The sequence below is a fragment of the Drosophila takahashii genome, chromosome 2L, assembly GCF_030179915.1.
Source record: "Drosophila takahashii strain IR98-3 E-12201 chromosome 2L, DtakHiC1v2, whole genome shotgun sequence".
In the NCBI taxonomy this organism is placed as follows: domain Eukaryota; kingdom Metazoa; phylum Arthropoda; class Insecta; order Diptera; family Drosophilidae; genus Drosophila; species Drosophila takahashii.
This window is the reverse complement of record NC_091678.1, coordinates 9,457,949-9,478,674: the sequence shown is the minus strand read 5'-3', so window position 1 is coordinate 9,478,674 and position 20,726 is coordinate 9,457,949. Positions and strand designations below refer to the sequence as shown.

At 39.8% G+C, this 20,726-nt stretch overlaps 1 protein-coding gene across 5 annotated transcripts in view; it reads right to left on the bottom strand.

The window, feature by feature from the left end:
* spir (spire type actin nucleation factor) overlaps window positions 1–20,726 on the bottom strand; it is a 40,361-nt gene that overhangs the window by 7,906 nt on the left and 11,729 nt on the right. For 4 of the 5 annotated variants that reach the window (XM_017138780.3, XM_017138781.3, XM_017138782.3 and 1 more), the window contains exons 3-9: window positions 8,119–8,236; window positions 7,527–7,636; window positions 5,875–5,992; window positions 5,732–5,814; window positions 2,833–2,963; window positions 2,221–2,332; window positions 1,761–1,893 (exon numbers count right to left, since the gene is read on the bottom strand). In XM_017138780.3, coding sequence (XP_016994269.2) covers window positions 1,761–1,893; window positions 2,221–2,332; window positions 2,833–2,963; window positions 5,732–5,814; window positions 5,875–5,992; window positions 7,527–7,636; window positions 8,119–8,236 — 805 coding nt within the window. The remainder of the gene's footprint in view (window positions 1–1,760; window positions 1,894–2,220; window positions 2,333–2,832; window positions 2,964–5,731; window positions 5,815–5,874; window positions 5,993–7,526; window positions 7,637–8,118; window positions 8,237–20,726) is intronic. The other variant, XM_070211838.1, reaches the window with a different exon arrangement.

Sequence of the window (20,726 nt, the reverse complement as noted above, 5' to 3'; positions counted from 1 at the left end):
GGGGGTGATGACGTAGGCAAAAGGCAACAAGGACACAGCCGCAACCGCAACCGCAACCGCAACAGCAACACATGTGATGAGTAAGCGCGTAAAGGTCCCCGAGGATATGGCAATTAAAGTTTCAGGAGTGGAGAACAAAGAAACTCGAGGTCGTTTCAAGGGTCAAGTTTTAAAATATTGTAATATACCGTAAGTAAAGAGTTCACTTTTATTTTCCTAATAGGCAAATATATCTGTTGCAAATGCCCCTCTAAGTATGCTTTAAAATGCTCATCGAGTTTTTACTTACGCCTCAAGGTTAGGCTATACAAATTTTAAAAAAGTAAAATGTAATGTAAATTTAAAGTTTTAACCAATAATAAAATTAATATAGTTTTAAGACAATTTCTACAAAATAAAATATTTGTGTTGTGTATCAAATGAAGGATATTATGTAAAACTCCACATGCCCATTTTTTTAAAAAGGTTTATATCCTTAAGCAATTGTGAATTTTTAGATGTTTTCGATTTGTAATAAAATCTAAATATTTGTTTAACTCAATAACACTATATAAATATATATTATAAATATTATACGAGGCCAAAGGTTGCAATATTATAAATAAACCCAAGCACAATGAAGGAAAACAAGATTCCCAGCCGAAAAGAAAACCCAAAATAGCCAACAATAGCCAACTTCGGACGAGGTGAGGTTGTCGTGCTTGGTTTTTCTTGGATTTTCTCGGCTTAAATGTGGTTGGTATTATTTCTGTTGTTGCAGTTGTCGTTGTTGTCGTCGCGTTGTCGCTATCTTTGTGTGTCACAATTTTGCACGCTTCCTCCAACAGAGCGGATTGGGGATTTCAATTTTCGATTCGGGATGGGGATAATGCAGAGGGAAAAATTCCCCCAGTCGGGTAGAAAATAAACGGATACTTGGTATTTAAAAAGTAGGCAACAACATATTTGTTTTGAAAAACCCACCCACAAGCGAGTTTTGAATTCTTTGGATAGTCACATCATAGTGACGATACTAAACATATCTCAATGAAAGAAAAAATTAGAACACATATTCTTTTTCATTCCATGTTATATCATCAGTTCTTTGTATATTTACGTGTTATTTTATCATCCTATTTTTGCCAGTGTTGGGATTGGAAATGTTGCCGTTTTTGATCTATGTTGGCATGCGCGCTGCGCCCGGCAAACACATACAAACAGGCAAACCTCAAACAAACAAACAAACATGGCAGAGAAAGAGAAGGACGGACAAACGGACAGACGGACGGACAATGGGGCTCCCCCAGCGACAAGTGCAGTGAAAAGTCTTGCGAGTAACTAGTTTTCCCCAGTACCTCTCTTACTTCTTCACATTTCTCAGCAGCAGGAGACATCGGCTGTCTATATAAACACACACACACATGTGCGACAACAATTTATGGGCGGCTGGCGTTCAAAATTTGGAATCGACGATGACAACACAACGAAACGAAGACCGAAGACCCAAGACCAGGACCCAAAACGTTGGACGCCCGCAGAAGATTAGAGGCGGCATCTATTTTTGGCAGGCACTGTGCAAAATCCATAAGTTTCCCCTTGACAATGGGCTTGGCTTTTCGAAGGTTGGGTCAGTGAGAGTGGCGCCCATTAAATAGTTGGATAGGGTTTAATATTATATATATAAAATATTTCTAACTAAATAATACCCTTACTTGTGGCGCAAAAAGTTAGGGATCGTCAGATATGTTTGGAAATAAATAAAAATTATTATAATCACTTACTCCTTTGCCTCAGGGTCGGCGCTTCCGGCGGCGTGATCTGCTTGAGCTCCTTGCCTTTCCGAATGGACTCCATTAGCTGCTCCCGCGGAGAAGGCTCGCAGATGCGCGGTGGCCCCAGCTGACGTTCGCTGGCCTGGTGGTTCCAAAAAGTACAGATACAGATACAGAAAAGTATAGTAAACTAATAATTTTTATTTGAATGGAGAATTAAATTTTTTTGGTACAAAAATGAGGATTATGTGATTACAGACAAACATGAAATGGAATCGACAGGAAGGAAAGCCACAAGATCAATATTTCACACTCTGCAAGCGGCAAATGGGGATTTTGATGATGGGTGACTGTGACTGCTGTTGGAATTGAGGTTGCATTTGGCTTTTGGACTGGCGGAACGGTTGGATTGGGAATTGGTTGTGGCAGTGGGATTGGAGTTGGAATGGGAATCGGGGGCTTTACACACCTTCTTTAGCGGCGGCCGTGACCTGATGAACTCCAAGATCATGGCGTGGGCATCTTTCTTGACGCGCGGCGGAATATCGCCGTTCACCATCACCTTGCGCAATTGATACTTTCTGTGAAGAGAAATTTGGGATTAGATGGGGGTTTCTATAGTATTTATTTAAAAAAGGGGTATGACAAATATATTTATGAATTATTTTAAAGAATTTAACTCTTTTTATGTTTGTTAATAACATCATTAAGTGCTTAAAGCCGAAGATAAACCCATTTTATGTATTGTATTTATTCTATATCAACTGTATATTTAATTTCCTATATTTCGAAATAAAAGCTTAAAATATAAGAGCAACTAAAATAAAAAAGTTACACAAAATATTTACCCAGAAATTATAAAAATTAAAAAATATTAACCTATATTGTAACCTATTAAAATCTTTTATTAATATAATAGCCACAATAATCATTACACAAAACAATCAAAAGGAATTTCAATTTGATTTGTAACCATAATAAATCAATCATTAAAAGGTAATGATAACTATTACTTTGCTGCTGATTTTTATGGAGTTTGCTTGACTTTAATAAGATAATTCAATAAGCAAATCATACTCACTTGGCTCTAATGTCGCCCATGAGTATTTCGTAGGGCGTCAGCTCGTACTCGATGGGTGTGCGTTCGTGGTTGCTCTTCTTCAGCCGCACTCCCCGTCGCAGTTCGTCGATCACCTGCACCCAGAAGCGTGCCTGTGGATTGGGAGGGGTGTGGTTAATCAATAGAGACCATAGATCGATATCTTCGAGGGATAGGTGGTGTAGATATGGGACAAACAAACGGAATAGAGAACATGCAACATGGAACCATGGACCTACTTGCAGTGCCCTCCACAGCTGCAGTTCGTGCTTGGAGACAGGAAGAAAAATATACAAACAAACGGAGTGAGAGGCGCAGCGCATTTCACTTTTGCAATTATTTTCAATTTAATTAGCCAATAATTTAGACTCCCGCTGCGAGGGGCCAATCCATCGGCATGACAGGCTAACTGTGCGTATGAGTAATGTGTGTTGAATGCTGCGCGATGGCAGGAAGACTATTTAGCACACAATGGGGCTGGGGCTTAATATGTAACAGTGATCCGCAATTTCACTTTCTTTATTCGCCACCGTACCGCCGTCTTCCTGTTCACCGTCAATTGGTGGCCATGCATTTTGAGACACCTCATTAAACATGCAAAACGGCCGAGGAAGGTGGGGTGTAGGTATGGTTTGTATCTTGTATCTGGGGTCTGATTTCAGCTAAAGGCATCAATGGCGGCACATGTTTTGACACCATGTTGCACATATATGTAAAAGATGCCTCCGCCACGCTTCAATTACGCCAGCAACATTAGACACAGCGGCAGCAGCAGCAGCAACATCATTTCACAGCAGCAACATCAGCCCACCTCTGAGTGGCAGCAGCTTCCGCCAGCGATGGGATGTATCTGCTGCTTTTGAAATACTATTGCCCATGTGCGTACAACATTAGTATCGTCTGGATACGAAAATTAGCATACCAAATCATCATCATCATCAGCTAAGGCAGCTGAGCGAGAAACAGACTTAATGTCTGCCAAAAAAGAAAGATTTCCTCGGAAAACCTTTTTTCCCCCGCCAGAAAAAACACGTTTAAAAGCAAAAACAGAACCAGCTAAATTTCCGCAATTCCAGCATAATAATGGCCAAACAAACACAATGTAAATTCAGTCAAAAAGTGTTTTAACAATCAGTCTGCTGTGTGACATTCTGAAGGCTGTTGTCTTCGCAGAAAACACGGTAAAACGCTGACTAAAGACACACTTCATTGGCAGTAGTCGAGAAGTAAAAGAAGAAGAAGTAAAAGAAAAACGCTCCCTATAAACAATAGACCAAACAAAGGCGAAGAGGTCTTATCGAAGAACTAGAAAATGATAAGACGGCATTTAATCAACCCTCTACAATGGACTGAAATTACGTTTTGCAATATCAAAACAAAACAACAAAAAACACAAGACACAAAACAAACACACTCGACGACGAAGACTCGTTACCAGGGGTCTTCTTTGCTCATATGATATATGGCGTATGTCTGGCCAATTAATTGGCCAATTCCATGGCTGCACCCTCTTTTTTAATCCCCCGTCTTTCGGCACATGCAAATTCACGGGTGTAAAGTGTATATAAAGCGAAAAATATTTATGGTCTATTTCATTATCTGATTGTATTCCAGTATAAGCAAATAATATTATGGCATAATGATGTGTCGTCTGTTCCACACGCAAAGGTTTCTTATTTTAGCGATTTTTTTCTTTACTCGGACATTCAAAGATTGGCAGTGAGGCGAGGAAAAGCCAAACCCAGCTAGGGATACATTATTAAAATACTAATCTACAGTGGATTTAAATTTTTGAGTATCTTTAAATTAAAGCAATTCAAAAAATAATATTTTTTTATGAGAACTGCATATACTTCACTTAATAACTTTTTTATTAGAGTATATTGACTGCCGAAAACAAAGAAAAAACGGATTAAATTTAAGCAATTAGCAGTTCATATAAATAAAGTAATTCGCGGAATTGTGGTTTATAATTCAAGCAAACAAATTAGCTACTCAATATTATAATGCACATGTGAATTTTAACCAAATTTTCAACTTCGATTTTCTCACATATCGTATTGCAAATAAAAAGCTGTTCAAAAATTGGTTCTGTATCATTTCTTGGCGCATGCAAATAAATCCATTTTTCCACCTTATCAACTTTTTTGGGACAAACTTTGCCAACTGTTCTTTGACAGTTTCAGGTTTCCATCTGATTGAAAAAATCAAACACACCTCGAACGGTAAAACCAACTATAGTATAACTTTTCACGCCACAAAAACAAAGTCAAGAAAAAATAGAAACAAAAACAAGAGCGAATTTCGGTTTGCGTGCCTGGCCAATTTGCGTGTGTGTCTCAATGAGTTTCGGAGGTTGGATGACGGCGATATGGCGATATAGCGGCCCGATGCGATGCGATGATGGCAAACTCCTGTGACGGCCTCGACATATTCACCAAAGGTCACACCAAACGGCAAAATATCTATATAGATGATATATGCGCCCATTAAAATACCTCGCAGAAAATATATACAACTATATGTATATAGAGCGGCGTTGAACTCATTAGGATGATGGCCAAAATGGAGGCGACCACCGCGGGCCAATTATTGAAATTAAAAGTGAATTTCATTTGGCAATGCATGAAATAGTTCACTTTTTTATTCCAAGCCCAGAGCGGAAAACCCCGCCGCAAAATGCTCGTGATCTCTGCGATAATGATTATGATGATGATGGCTTATGGCATATGTTTTTCGGTTCGAAGAGGTGCGCCAAACAAATCGTGAGTCGCTATGGCCACTGTAGGCCATTAGTGGAGCACCATTACATAACTAGCATGTATAGTATGGAATCTTGGTGTTTTGGTTTCGGAAGGGGACTTGTCTTGAAGAATATTACCCAGTCGTTGAAGCCCAGCTTCGCCAGTTCTTGTTGCGTGGTGGTCGAAGATTCCGAGGCCTTGATCAGCTTCTCGGCACCTGCTATTTGAGATTATTAATTAATTAACAGTCTGTTTGGTAGTTGTTTAACGGATTACTTACCATTGTTCAGAACCTGCTGCAGAAAAACACGGAGTTCAATGGTCTCCGTTACGAGGGCTCTGCAAACAGCTTTGTAGTGATTCTCGGGCAGGGTGGTTTTTATGTGATTTCTGCAGGTCTATAAAGGTAAATAAATCGGTTTTAAAAAATATGTTAATTAAATGATGTGACTAATAAGCGAACCAATGCAAATATCTTTTCTTTCTACTAATAAAATGACCTATATATTTTAATATTCCCAGAAACCGACAAGAGAATACCTTTTCTGCGGTCTTCAATGAATATTTCCTTTTGTAAACAAAATTTCTTGGAATAACCCGAAGATTACCATTATCTGTGGATATCCCGCATACATAAATTCTACGTACCAAAAGCTAATTACGTTTAACGCCTTCGGCAATTTCCTTTCACTTCTTATTACGATAATCATATCTCGTATTTAGACCAACTCAATTTATTCCGCCAAACCAAATCTTATCTAACCGTGCAAATACAGACATTGGAAAAGTGCAAATTTATCTATATTAGTTGCAGATACTTTTCCACTTTTCGTTGATGTGCTAGAAAAGTCAGGCAGGTGGAAAATGAGAAAAAAAGAAGGAAGAAAAGAACTGCTGTTCACTGTTGCCTGACAGCAATGTGTCAATTCTATAAAGTGGCTCATTAGAGAAGCACCACCCAACCCCGCCCCCTTTGGGGGGCACTCAAACAGAACCGAAGACTCTGGGCTCAATCAGCAACGGTGTGAGGTTTGTGTTTATCACACGCCCCGCTGCCAAATCGGGGATCCTCCAGCGGATCGATGGGATCGATTGGATCGATGATGATGCACCGGCTGCCGGAAAATGCGGAAAAATTCCCAATGCGCAATCAAGTGCGGCAAGAAGGCGGTTTCGGATTCAGATTCAGATTTCTGATTTGTGATTTACAGATCTGCGGCCGATTTCCTACGATTACGAAAGCGTTTGGTTTTATGGTTATTTCGGTTATTTAATATCGGTGCAATCGAGCCGCAATTGAAATTGTTTTCCAGTCGCTCGGCCGGGCATCGTAATCTAAGTATCTCACTCTGACTAGAACCCGGACTGAATCTGCCTTGTTTGCGGTTAACCGCGATACAGATACGCGCACAACAAGTATCTGCGAGATAGTTTGATTTGTGCACTTGAAGAAAAGTGACTAAGAACTTGAATAAGTATTATATATTCCCCTTCCTATATTTAAGGCTTAAAAAAAATATATTAGAAATTAAAAGAAGAGGATTCTTTAAAACATAAAAATGAAGTAACCAAATTAACCCAGCTAAGAACTTTTCTCTTTGTGTATGCTCGCTTTGGTTAACTGTAACGTGAGCCAAACAAGTTTTCCCATCGATAAATATCGATGCATTGCCTCTATATATACTTATATATATATGTCAAAAGAGCTGGCAAATGGAGCGTACTGGAGCGCCTGGTCAAAAGGTCAGATCTTGGCGCACCACCGAAAAAAATAAAGAAAAACTCTGACTCACACTTTGTGTTTTGATCGCAGCTCGAATTTGCATTGGTTTGTTTTTACTTTTTGGCACATCATGACACGACTCGATTGCAAATGTCAGATACGATCGGTTCGAATTGGAAACCCAAACTCAAACCCAATCCCAAACCCACCTCTATAATGTGCTCTAGTTCTTTGGTATCGTTGCGCTCCTCCTCGGAATCGTCGTCCCAGCGCTTGTCGCCCTCGTCGATGCCCTCGTCAATGCAATCATCGTCTGTCTCTGTAATGAAAAATATCATGTTTTAAAAATACGAATTTTATGCTTACTTCACTTTAAGTTATCAAACATTTTACGTGATTCATTGCACGCGGTCTTATAGTACTTAACCTTCATCTTGTTTTCGCTTGTGGTCAACTGATAAAAGGGGCTTTCCGTTTAAAAAATTCCCCAATAGAATGAAATAAGCTGAGCTCTGACTGAGGGACTTTACTAAGAGATTCTATTGCTCTTCAAAGCTTTACTTATCTGAATCACATTAAAGTGAGTACAATACGATTTCACCATATGAAGAAAATAATGTATTACTTGTACACTAGTTATATATATAATATTTAAATTAGTGAAAGAGTCATCGCTGATTATACAACTAAATTATATTTGAAATTTATGATTAACTAGCGTTGTTAATATCTTAGCTCTCCTAAAAATTCTTCCCAAAGTTCTAAATCATACTACAAAATAAGTATTTTTCTTATATTTACCATCTGCCGTCATAAAGTTAAATAGATTCTCCAGCTCCTGTGACATCTGGCACTCCTCGTCCTCTGGCAGATTGTAATCCAATGCGGTGTAGACGATTTCCGCCAGTTCGCTGATAATCTGCAATAATATGGAAAGGCAAAAATATTAAATATAATAATTACTGGGCTATAAAAAATGAGCAAGGAATGCCTGCAGCAAAATGCGATTGAAGTGGAGGCCAAAGGTTAAGGCCGAGGAGCCATAAAAAGTGTGCAGCGTGTAATGCAGTTAACCCCCTGAAGCCCTGAAATCGACGAGAAGGGGATTCCGTATGCCTCGTTCAGGCAGCAGTTCATTAAACTGACACTCTAATTGGAGTTTGAAGTTGACGGAGCTTCGCAGAAAAGCAGAAAACATACAGATGTATCTATATATATTTGTAGCTATATGTAATTGGTGTTTGGGAAGTTGTAGAGTTCAGGTGCAACAACAAGCAGCGACAACTTCAAACAACCAAGTGCAGTGTCAGCTGTTGTTTCACTTTCACTTTGGCGTTGGCGAAAACACTTGCCGAAAAAGCTACAAGGTGTTAAAACATCAAAGCCGAAGAAGCCAAAAGTCGTTAAATAATAATTCGGTTGCGTTATTTTTGGCCCAAGCCAGTGAACCCGTCGTCCCCATCTTCATCTCCATCTCAATCTCGATTCGAATCCGAATCTGAGTCCAAATCCGAGAGCGTGGGTTCCCGCCCACACACTTTGTGCACATTATGGCACATTTTTTCTACACGTTCACATGGGTTTGTTGTTATCGTGGAAATTAAATGATAAAACATTGTGACAGCTGTGCAGTGGCTGCAGTGCCGAGTGGCATTTCCACCCGAGGCTTCCACTGCACCACTGAAGAGGTTGACAACAAATGTCAGTTAAATGCTTCCAGCGTTTTTCCCTTGCCCCTCTGTGGAGTAGGACCCTTACATCATTTGCCGAAGAATTGCAGCTGCAATGGCTGTTGCAGTGTTGCAGCGACAGATTGCAGTTGCAGTTGCAGGCGTTGAAGGTTGAGAGACATAATTAATGGGAAAATTATGGAAGAGGTGGAAGTCAAGTGTGCCCAACTGGGAGATGGTAATACACTATATGGAAGCGAGGAAGTTAACAAGGTAGAGGAGGTAGTTAACAAGGTAGAGGAACTTTATTATTATTTTAATGATCTAAAAGTATATAATTTTAATAATATAAAAAACAATTGAAAAGCCATTTGATCTATAATATTAAAGACTGTTTTGATATTTAATTTTACAAATGAAAATGTACATTTTTAAACAGTCTTAATATTAAGTAATATCTGATTTTTTAAAGTTAATTTAATTTGTATAAGAAAAAATTCCCAGAAGTCTCTCTACATATCCCACTAAAAAAATACATTCAACGCATTTCAAGCAGTTTCTTTTTTCTAAGCCCTATAAAAATTAATAGAAACTGGCATCATTAGGCTAGAAAATAGACCTCAACTACTAATTACCATACACCGCAATTAAGAGCATAATTACAGCCTATATAGGTAAATATCAGGCGACTTTTAAGCAGGAACCATCTCCATCTTCGAGTCCCGTCTTGTGAATTTTCCCATGCAATTAGCAGAGAGAACAGAACTGGGAACCCCAGGGGAACTACGAATATCTTTCGATTCGGAATGTGCATTGTGGATGGTGAACTGAACTGAACTAAGAGTGAAGTAAAGCAAAGTGTAATATGCCAAAGGCGAATTGCCTTCGTGGATATTTCTTTTTTCACCCACTTTGCATACACATCCAGTCTAAATAAATGAGACTGTCTTTGTTGAGGGTGCGCCTGTTCCCAATCCGCCAATTCTCACCGAAAAACCGAAAAAAAACAGAAACTACTCCCCGAACTCGGGCTAATATCAAAGTTGAAACCACGGACATGCAATGCGGCAATTATAAGGCGGTTGCCAAAGTTCCAATTCGGTTTTTGGCCAACAAAGGGTTCCAACGTCCCCCGCCCATTGTTGTCAATCTAGTCAGTTTAACCTTTCGCCTGACCTCCATGCTCGAGGAGTTACTGTACCTGGCTGTTGGTTCTCATCGGCTACTTCTGTTTTTTCCCTGTTTTTATTCTTTTTTTTTGGGGCAGTTTGGACTTTATTTTTTTGAACAAGAGCTGAGTCAGGCAAAACTAATCGAAGGAGGGGAAGAGGGTTGAGGATTGTCTGGCGAGGTGTGAATATTTGAATGCACTTTGGGGCCAAACCACTCAAGTGCAAAGTACTCGAGTTTATTTTTGTGAAAAATTAACTAAAGGTCAAGCTATAAAGTGACCGCGACTGGAGGCTCATGGAAATAACTTGAAATTAAGAATAAATAATAAATACTCATAAGTATTCATTCATTATTATTTACAAAGTATTTGTTAATAGTTTCTTCCTTATATTCCCTTCTAATATTTTTAGTCGGTCTTCAAAATTTCTTAGTTCTTTTCGCCGAAAGAAATTTTAGACCGCAAATCGCGATTTTCAGTTTGTTATATTTATGTGCAGACCAGACCTCTTGCAATCCTCCATTATGACTACCCATTGTCTCGTAAGCATCTGGGGGAATCATAAACTCCTTGTCTGGCCATCTGCCCTCCGCTCCTTTCCTTGCGGTCTCCAGTCTTCGCTCTTCGGTCTACAGTCTTCAGTTTGCGATCTCCTACTGTTTTCTGCGGTCTACCCACTTGACTTGACCATTTCCTAGTCGCTGGCTTTGGCTTTTTTCTGTCGCTATCAGGATTCACATTTTATGCAATTGTTTCCATAGAAAGAATGCCGTGTATAAATACGTATATATTTAGATATACACATATATGTGTACTTATATATAGGCAAACGACAATCGGCAGCCGGCATACAAGTAGCTCTCGACTCTTGGCCACTTCTCCCGGCTATCTGGTCAGTCGTGATCAATGTTGGCAGCAGCAACAGCAACAGCAGCAACATCGCAGCAACAGCAGCAACATCGCAGCACCGCAGCAACAGCAACAGCGGCAAAAAATGCGACGCCAATGTAAAGCAGCATAAAACGGTCGGAACTCTTTTTTCTAGGAGGGGATTCGGGGGGCTAAACATCGTTGACAAGGCGACGCTGGCGACAACGATTAAAATCTCTGGGGAACAGCTCACAAAAAAAAAATAAGAAGGAAAATAAATAAATAAATAAGAAAAAGAGCAGAGAGACAATGAGAACTGGAAATATTTTTGTAAATTACAATGCAATTTTGTAGCGCACACAAAAGGTTAGGTTTTTGCTTCTTGTTCTCCTATTTTTGTTTGTTCAGTCCGGTCAACTGTTTCGGGCCCATTAAGCACTTTACATTCGATGTGGCGAGATCAAAGTGGCTAAAATTTATGGCCGCAGATACTGAGATACACGGGACCAACCAACTATAGCTGCAGCTCCACAGGCCAGTGGGCCGAAGGCTGAAGACAACTGAAACCACACTCGGCCGGCTGGGAGCAGGTTATACAATTTTAGATTTTCCAGTTTCTTTGGCCAGGCACCCAAGATGGATGACAGGGGGCGACAGGTGGGCACGGGGGCTGGGGATCATTTGTGATAAGGAGATGGCAGGGGAGGCCAATGAGTATGCATGTTTGACCCAAATTCAGGACAAGACTCGAACAGCCAAGAGAGAATTATGAATATGAGCGGTACACACGAAGAAATGTGGGCTTTTAATTAACTAAAACAAGGTAAATAGTTAAAAAAAAACAAATTCAAAAAAGAAAATATATTTTATTTAAAATATGTCATTCGTTTATGATTAAAAAATCTGCATTTTTAATAAATATTTTTTAAAGTATGCAATTGTAAATATTTAATAAATATTGCCATTAATACCATATAATAAGAAATAAATACATTTAAATTATGGTAAAATTGATTGGTTTATAATCATCTTATTCTGTATTTTTAAATATTACCTGAATATTATTTAATGTTTTCTATTTTCAGAAGTTTTAATCTCGTTTTATAATCTACCACTAAATATTTTGTTTTTAAGTCAATTTTCCAACCTTAAAAAAGTGACTAAAATTCCAGCCTTTGGAATTGTGTAAATTCATGAAATCACGAATAGGTGAATATTTTTCAGTGTACCTCACATGCTGCATGTCATCTAATAATTGCGTTCTCAGCTTATCAGGTAAGGTGTCGTCCCGCACTTAAAAAATAGGGGAAAGTGAATGGGAATGAGAACCTGACTCTGAGTGTGAATGTGAATGCGAGTACGAATATGAGCGCCGACTTAAGTGCGAATGAGTGCGGTTCGGTATTTGTAACTGTCTTGAAATAATATTTGCACATTTTGCCAAGACCGCCTGCAATTAGCCGACGACATGATTATCAGGCAGGTGATTCCCCCACCGCCCTCTCACCTTTCCCCCCTTTCGCCACCCCCTTTTCGAGGTGCATGTTGCCTTGTTTCTCAGGTGAGTCTGCTTTCGTCGTTTTCTTGTCTTTTGTTGCCAGCGACTCGTTTGCCTCGGAAACTTTTGTTTGTTTCGGCATAGACGTGCGAACTGGGTTAATTTTCTATATAAGTACATATATAAATACGTATATAAATCTATGTACAAGATATAACTATGCTGGTGCTACAATTATTGTTTATGTTCATGTAGAAAACGGCAATTCACACGATTCGCAACGGCTAAAATAGTGAATAATAATAATTTCCCATTATTTTCTTTCTTTGTTGATACCATAAATACATTTATATATACGACTTGCTTGGCTTTTGGTCTGAAAAAGAGGCCAATATGCGATCTGTTGAGAACTGATAAGACAATTATGAAGTTGAGAATGTGGGCCACTGGAAGCGATACCAGGAAAGCCCCTAGAGCAACTGATATATTATGAATCATTGAATCGTTCGCTCACAAGCAAGAAATAGAGAAAATGGTAAGTTTAACTTAACATAACTTTTATTTTCCTCAGTGGACAATCTTAGAGCTTTAAGTCATTACCTCCTCGCCTTCGTGTTCTCATGGATCCATGGGAACCTATTTCGCCAATTGCCAGTCTACCCAACCCATCCATCAATATCAAATGCTTCAATCAAAACGCTTAATGCAGTTCCGGTAAGTTCTCGAGTCCCAAGATCGGACCAGGCCACCTAGAAAAGCCTTCTCAAGCACACGGACAGACACTCTCGAGAGCTCTTTTAAAGACAGGCTTAGAAGGAGAGATCGGAGATTGCGATCAAAGCCCTACAGCAATCAATGAGCGGCCACAACCAGCCAGATCGGCCATCAATATCGAAAACTCACAGTCAAGATCCGAGCGTCACAACAGACCGACAGACAACGCATCGATAATAATCGATAAACAAGTTTTCGGATATTGAAGAGCGAGGTGGAGCATAATCCCTAACAGCATTATAACGGAACCCGAAACAAAACGCTAATTGTACACGCCTCTAGAACATGACTCAAATCAAAGAAATGGCCAAGGGGCCTTAGCCTACAAAATGCTATATATCAATATTTGGGCATCTCGGGACTCGGGCTCCAGAGGGGGTGGCGATCGTACGTACTGCTGGCGATGGCGATGGCGACGATGAGATAGCACAAAACGCTGGCGTTTAATTGGGTAATTGGCTCAAGTACCGTACGTATTACCACCGGCGGACGAAAACAGAAATTGAAATACTCGCACATAACTGCAGAACTCAACTGAACTGAACTGCCCCTCGAAATCAAAAGACCGCGACACGTCGAGAAAATCTATGGCCAAAATCGGTCATATAAATCTTATTAATATGACTCTTATATGAGACATTAAACATTATCAGTCATAAAATATAGTGCGGATATCATTCCAACAATTAAAATATGATGTTAATAAAATCAAAAAACTGAACAGCCAAACCATATAAGATATCATAAAAATATCATTAATAAATCCAAAATGTTCTTATATGACAACTAAGGATTAAGTGAAATATGATGAATATCAAAATCCTAGGCTTATTTATTTTTTTCTGTGCAGCGGCCGCAACAACCACTACACCCCTAATGCCACCAAATTGCAAGTGTGCTTATGAATCGAGCTTGGCCAAGAGAAGTCGGGCCTAGAAAATAGAATAGAATGGCTGGTGCCGGGACCAACTCGTGACTGGCAACCAGTTGCCAGCGGTTTCCCATGACGGGCTCCAAACTGGACGCCAGCAGCAGCAGCAGTAACTCCTTCTCTATGTGCAGGCAGGTCCCAAAAAAAAATTAGATATATATATAAGCTGCACGTACATATCCGTGTATATATGTAGGAAAAGTAACTGTTACTCTCCCAAGTGAGCCAGCAACTTGTTTGGCGTCTTCTTTCCATTTTGCACAAAATATAGAAGTAGTTGGCGAATTCCGGATACTCATTATTATGGAAAGAAAAATGTATTAGAAATGGGTTTAGCTTTAGAGCAGATCCTAACTATTACTCCTAACTATTACTCTTGTTTTTAAAAGTTTGAGTAATATTTTTAAGATTATGGTTCTATACTGAATATATTTGATGAAATTTGTGATCTGTAATTTGTCATTTAAAATAACTAAAACATTAATTTTACTAGGTTTTAATATAACATTTTATGAGAAAGATCACCCAAGCTCTTTATTATTTTTCCCAAAATTTATCTAGCCCACCCATTCTAGGCCCCCAAAACAAAAGGCAAAGGGTATCAGAAAAAGACTGGTTCGCTTTTGGAGTGTTGTTTGGGGGTTTTAAAGTGGCAGAGCAATTGAACAAGTGAGTGTCTGGCATTGGTGTGTATCTGTGGCCTGGGACCCCAACTGCAGCCTGCAGCCCGTCTTTGGAGGCTGCTGGGCCGGCCCATTGAAGTGATGTTTTAATGAGTCCTTTATCACGTCCATGTGCCACGAACTGGCAGGCCCCGAAATGGGTTTCAATGGGTTGGGTTTTCGTCGAGAGAGGCCCACGAATTATGGCTTCATTCCCACAGAGAAATCCCAAGTGCTAGTTCCAGTCGTTTGCATTTATTCTAATTTCGAGTGCGGCCACACTTGAGTTCCTTCTTGTGGATTTTGGGTTCTTGAATTGTTTATTGTTTGCCTAACGGTCATCGGAGGAGGGGTCAAGGGAGGGGAAAGGTGATGGGCGGTCAACGGCGGCAGGCGTCAAATATTGACATGCATTCAATTCAAATGCTCAATGTTTGTTTAGGCGCCCAAAAGTTTGAAGGAGATGCACTCATGAAAAAGGGTTAGGAATAACTGAATTTTAAAAAGGTTTGCAGAGTTTCTTTTCTTTTGATATAGTTCCATATTCTCACATCAAAAAAATAATTCCTAAAAATTATTTTCATTATTTTTCATTGTATTATAAAATTCTTTAAATAAAATAATGGTTAAAACTGAGATTTTAATAGGAGCAACATCTCATTTTTCTCAGTGTATTTATGCTAAAGGTATGGGTAAAAGCACGGCGGTGCATGCAATTACAGACGCTCGTGAATACAATTGCTCCAGAGAATCAGCGCCAAAGACAATCCCGTAGCTCCAGCTCCGCCGAGCCATGAAGTTTGCCTCTTGGCTGCCTCTCAAATTGTTCCCCCATATGCCTCCCATCATATCCTATATCTCATATCCCATGTACCATATAGCATACACCATTCCCAATTCCACTCCCTTTTCAGCCATCATCTTCGTCCGCAGGCCAGAGAACGTTTAGTTGATCGACACTTTTATGTTGACGTCGTGCGCGCGTTGTCATCGTCATCAACATGGTCATCATCCCCATCCCATACGATCCCCATGCCCCCATGCCATTTTCTTGGCAGTTCTGGTGCTGTGCCTGCCATCCATTGATTGATTCCCTAGAACAATGGGCCATGGAGCGATGCGTCTGCGCCGTCACCAAGGCGAACAGCCAAGGGGAGTCGAGTGGCACAGTGGGGCAAAGTGGCAGGGAAGGGGGTGATTTAATTTATAGATTGAATAATAAAAAAAAAATAAAATAAAAACAAATATTAATTAAAAAGTTAATTAAATTTGATGAAAACATGTTTTTTAAATCCTATTTTCAGCGATCTTTTATTGGTTATAAATTTGTTTTGCAAAACCAAAATAAGATTAGGCTTAAACCTAACTAGAATATTATGAAAAAATGTTTACCTAATGAAATAATTTCACATAAAATTAGTTTTTAACCGATCTCGTCCCACTGTGCCATGTTTCGCCTATTATAAATGCGTAGCTATAGCAGCCAGTCAGATCGAGAGTCGCAGTTACAGCCGGAGTCAGAGAACCAGAGCCAAAACCAGAGAACCAGACGAAGCATAAAACAAACGGCGAGGCACTCAACCAAGTCGCCATCCCGAGGAGGCGACTCATTGTTTTTGGAGCTGGCCAACGGCAGCAGCGGCAACCAAAGTTGCAAGTGGAAGTGGCAACAACTGTTGCTTGTTGCTGGTGTTGCTAGTAGCTGTTGCTGTTGCTGTTGCTGTTGTTGCTGCTACTGGAGCATAAGGTACGAATATACCGGGACGAACTGAACCCATAAAAGTACGGGCGGGCCAGTTAAATGGAACAGGTAGGCCAGCTGTTCACGCTCTGAAAAAGCGATGACTTATTTCGTTTATTTTTTCAGCTATATATAAGAAAAGAAACGAAAAAAGAAGGAAACCCGAGAGCCTTATTTCATGCAAAAATATTTACTGTAAATAATTGTCCACGCTTTTGGGAGTTAATATTTGCTCGAAGTACTCACAAAACTCTGATCGCACACCGCAGTTTGCATTGGTAATTGCCCATCATGACTTCACTGGTGAAATATTTATCCCATTGACCAGACTTTGCCTCATTTTCTGGCCAATTGAAAATGAATTTAAAGTCCGCTGCCAATTACATTACACCTGCGGTGTGTCACCCGATATCTGCGTGAATTTAGGCCACGGCTTCTGCACATCGTGTAGCTATCTATTTTGGAGATATGATAACTCTGTGCACGAGACTCTTAGCCCTGACAACCAAAAGCGGTTTCATAACGAAATAATTGTTTGCTTGCTGTAATGAATTTAGACTTTAAGAGGCAGAATAAATTATGGAATTTCAAAAAGATACAGAGATAGAAATCTGAGCTATAAAAATACTTATTAAAAATACTACACAACCTTGTGCCATTAAAGGGAATTAAATTATGTGATGTTTAATTAGTCAACAGATAAACAGCCTTGGGTGGTATAACAAATTACAGTATTTCGTTGTTTGAGTAGAACTACTTTTAATTGTATCACGTCGACTAAAGCTTCTATAGAAACGCAATTGCTAAGAATGTTGTATAATTAAGGCAATTAATTTTAATAACTAACTGCAGGTAACCTTTGTAAGAAATCTTCTAGTTTATATTATTTATCGATTTATAAGAAAATATTTATTTAATTTTCTGAGACTGTGAATTACACAATATGACCTTTACTACTGAGCACCTTGATAATTTTCGAACCCAAATCGTCTTCCGGCATCATTAACTTCTCCCAATCCAGCTTAATTATGCCCTGCCCTATATAGAGTATTTGGCAACTCGCCCCTATAACCCAATTAAAGGAAATTAGAGAGCCAAACATAAATTAAAGCCCGCCTGTCAAGAGAAGTAATCCTATTTGCCGCCAAAGCCAAAGCCACCGATTCCGATGCCAACTTCGTTTCCCTCGGCTAGGTGGCGCACCCAAATAATATCGAAAATCCATAAACCAATTACAGAAATGCCCCCTATGCATTGTGAATTTTAGGTTTCCGTTCCCGTCAAACTCTACGAAATGCCATTTATGGCAATGCAAGCGCAACAAATGGAGCTGGCCAAGCCCTTATTTAAAAATCAACCTATAGATGGGATGGGAAATATACCTAGGAGGTACTTTTGAAGGTTTTATTTTCATTTAGTCAGTAAGCAGTGGAGTGTGGCGAAGCGAATCACTGATTGACTCACTATCTGGGATATAGATTACAGATTTCTGGGCGACCTTAGTGGGCTGTGTAGACCGCAGAAATTCGCCACCGACTTCCTAGTCCGCATCCCCGAAAGGCAGACAGCCTGTCATTCAGTTAGTTAGTCAGTTAGTCAGTCAGTTTAGCCAACTAGTCAGGCAGTTAGCTGCAGATCACGAGTTCGAGCCCGGAAAAGCGATGAAGTCTTCTGCGGTTAGTGGGCTGCCAGCTGCAATTTGTATCCATAAACATATCTCTTTTCTATCTTTCGCGCGCTCTGCGAATATGTGATCATCAATTTTTGTACTTTGCATAATAATATCCAACGATGATGATGATGTCTGCTGCTTTGTCATATGATAGGCGCCTTAAGTTCCGCATCGCTGGTCGGTCGGTCGGTCGGTCCTTTGGGCAATTGCATAACCCCAACGAGGCTATGGGAATGAATGAATGACTGAATGACTAAATGACTGCGGCCCAAGTCGCGGGTCCCAAAACAAAGGTCAAACATGCTTAAAGTGCAGTTTCGAGCGGAAAATGTCACTGCACGCGCTGTCACTCTTAACTCTCAAGTCTTTGGTCTCCGGCAATTGTTTTTTCCACTCAATTTCAATTGTTGCCGGGGCTTTAAACAAACAAATGAACATTTTTGCGCATTGCAATCGCACTTTTAACGCCCATTTTCTTTTTTTTTTCGAGGGGGAGGACTGACCTTACCAGCCAGACCATCCACAAAATCCACCCCTTGGGTAATTTTTGCAATTGTTGTATAATAATGTCCAATTTCAGCTCGTTTCGGCCGCTGACGGGCCTCTTGATTTAGTGGATCGCAATTTGGGGGCCTCACGATGGGGTGGCCGAGCTAATTGGTAAAAATTTCCTATGTTTATTGCGCTTTTCTGTTCGAATCTTAGCAGATACTTCCTAAATAGTGTGCCCTAAACAAAGGCATGTTATGTGATGCAGGGAAATATTTTAATATTAAATAATTTATATTTTAATCTAATTTTTTCTAATGGTTATAATTGAATTTATCTTTGAATAGTTTTTGTATTTCCATAGTAAGCGTTTTAAGAACAAGTTTTCTTTTGTTTACCAACTGTAACTCAATATTTTAATAAACGACCACATCGTGAAAGAATTTCCCTCTACCCAGTCATATTTATGAAAGAATGTATGATATCCGACTTAAATAAGGTCTTCTATGGCCGTAAATTATAGGAATCTTAAGGTAACCCCCAGCGAGGCGGCGGTAAGAATGCATTCGGAAATTTCTCATGAACCCCGGAGACAATGGAATTGCCTTGTGCGAGTTGGGGAGAATGAATTCGTATAGCGAGTATATGGCGAGTATCTAAGGAGCGACCTCCATTGAGCGGTGAAACATGCATATTTCTCACACACACCCATTACGGCAGCAACACTTAATTGAAAACGGCATCTTATGGCAGGGGAAAATAGGTATAGGAAAATAGTAGCTGGAGAGGCAAACTAAAAGATACATTAAAAATTTTCAGGCGTGGAGAAACTTGGCGCTTCCACGTTACGATCTTCTTGGGCCCAAATGCAGTTGGCCGTGTTGTGGCTGCAGTTGCTCATGGTTTTAATTACCTCGGTGGAGATTCAAGCCTGCCCCCGAACAGGGTTACTAACGATCATCATGTGAATTCCCCACCGATGCGCCTGCGCATTTCCTCGGCTGCTTTGCCTCGTTTTAAGTTTTCTGTAGCTTTTCGGTTTTTTCGTTTTGTTTTTTGTGCCTATGGGAACTGAAACCTTAAAGTGCATTCTTCGTGGGCTCTGGTTTTTTTTTTTGGTTTTAGGAAAACACTTTCGCATGTGCGGCTGTGTTGAACATCTGCTAAAATTGACATAAAATCGTTGATGTTGCTGTTGGACCGCCAACACTTTCACACATTATGCTAGGGAGCTTGTCTTACTTGTTGTAGCTCATTTTGTTTTATGGCCTGTTCAATTTGATGTCAGCTTCGGGCCTCTCGAGATAGGTGTTCATGTGGGGGATTTCCTTGGGGGCTGATTGAAAAGAGGTGTGCAGGAGTTGGGAGGGCAGAGAAACTGACAAGATATCCAATCAATTGGTATAATACCAAGATTCCTCTAAGAATAACAGTCTCGGTTTTTTTATATTTTATTTTGGCGTTATAATCTTTCTTAGTCTTATTGATTGAACGGATTTATACTTTCTATTCCATTTTAATTTTGCTAAATTTAATTGCTTTCTTTTATTCCGTGAGAAAACTACCAAAATACTGTTATAACCCGATGATTAAGAGCTAGGCTTTAATTGAGTACAGTGCAGTTAAAAGACCGATCCACTTAAGCGACACTCAAAGCGTTTAACGATTCAATATTAATCAGTTCTTGTTTCCGCTTCTTTGATTCGAAATCACCTCTGACTGTTAAGAACCCATTTCTTTTATAATAAATCATTAGAGCTTAATTTAAACTCGAACCGGAACCGTAACAAGACAGCAACATGACCACGAAATGAACTCATTTGAGTGAACTTTACGGGCCATAATTCTAATCTGTAATCTGAGGGCACTTAATGGTCACCAACCGGCGGACACGTGAACGATATCCAAAGGCTTTACGAGCCATTAAAGCC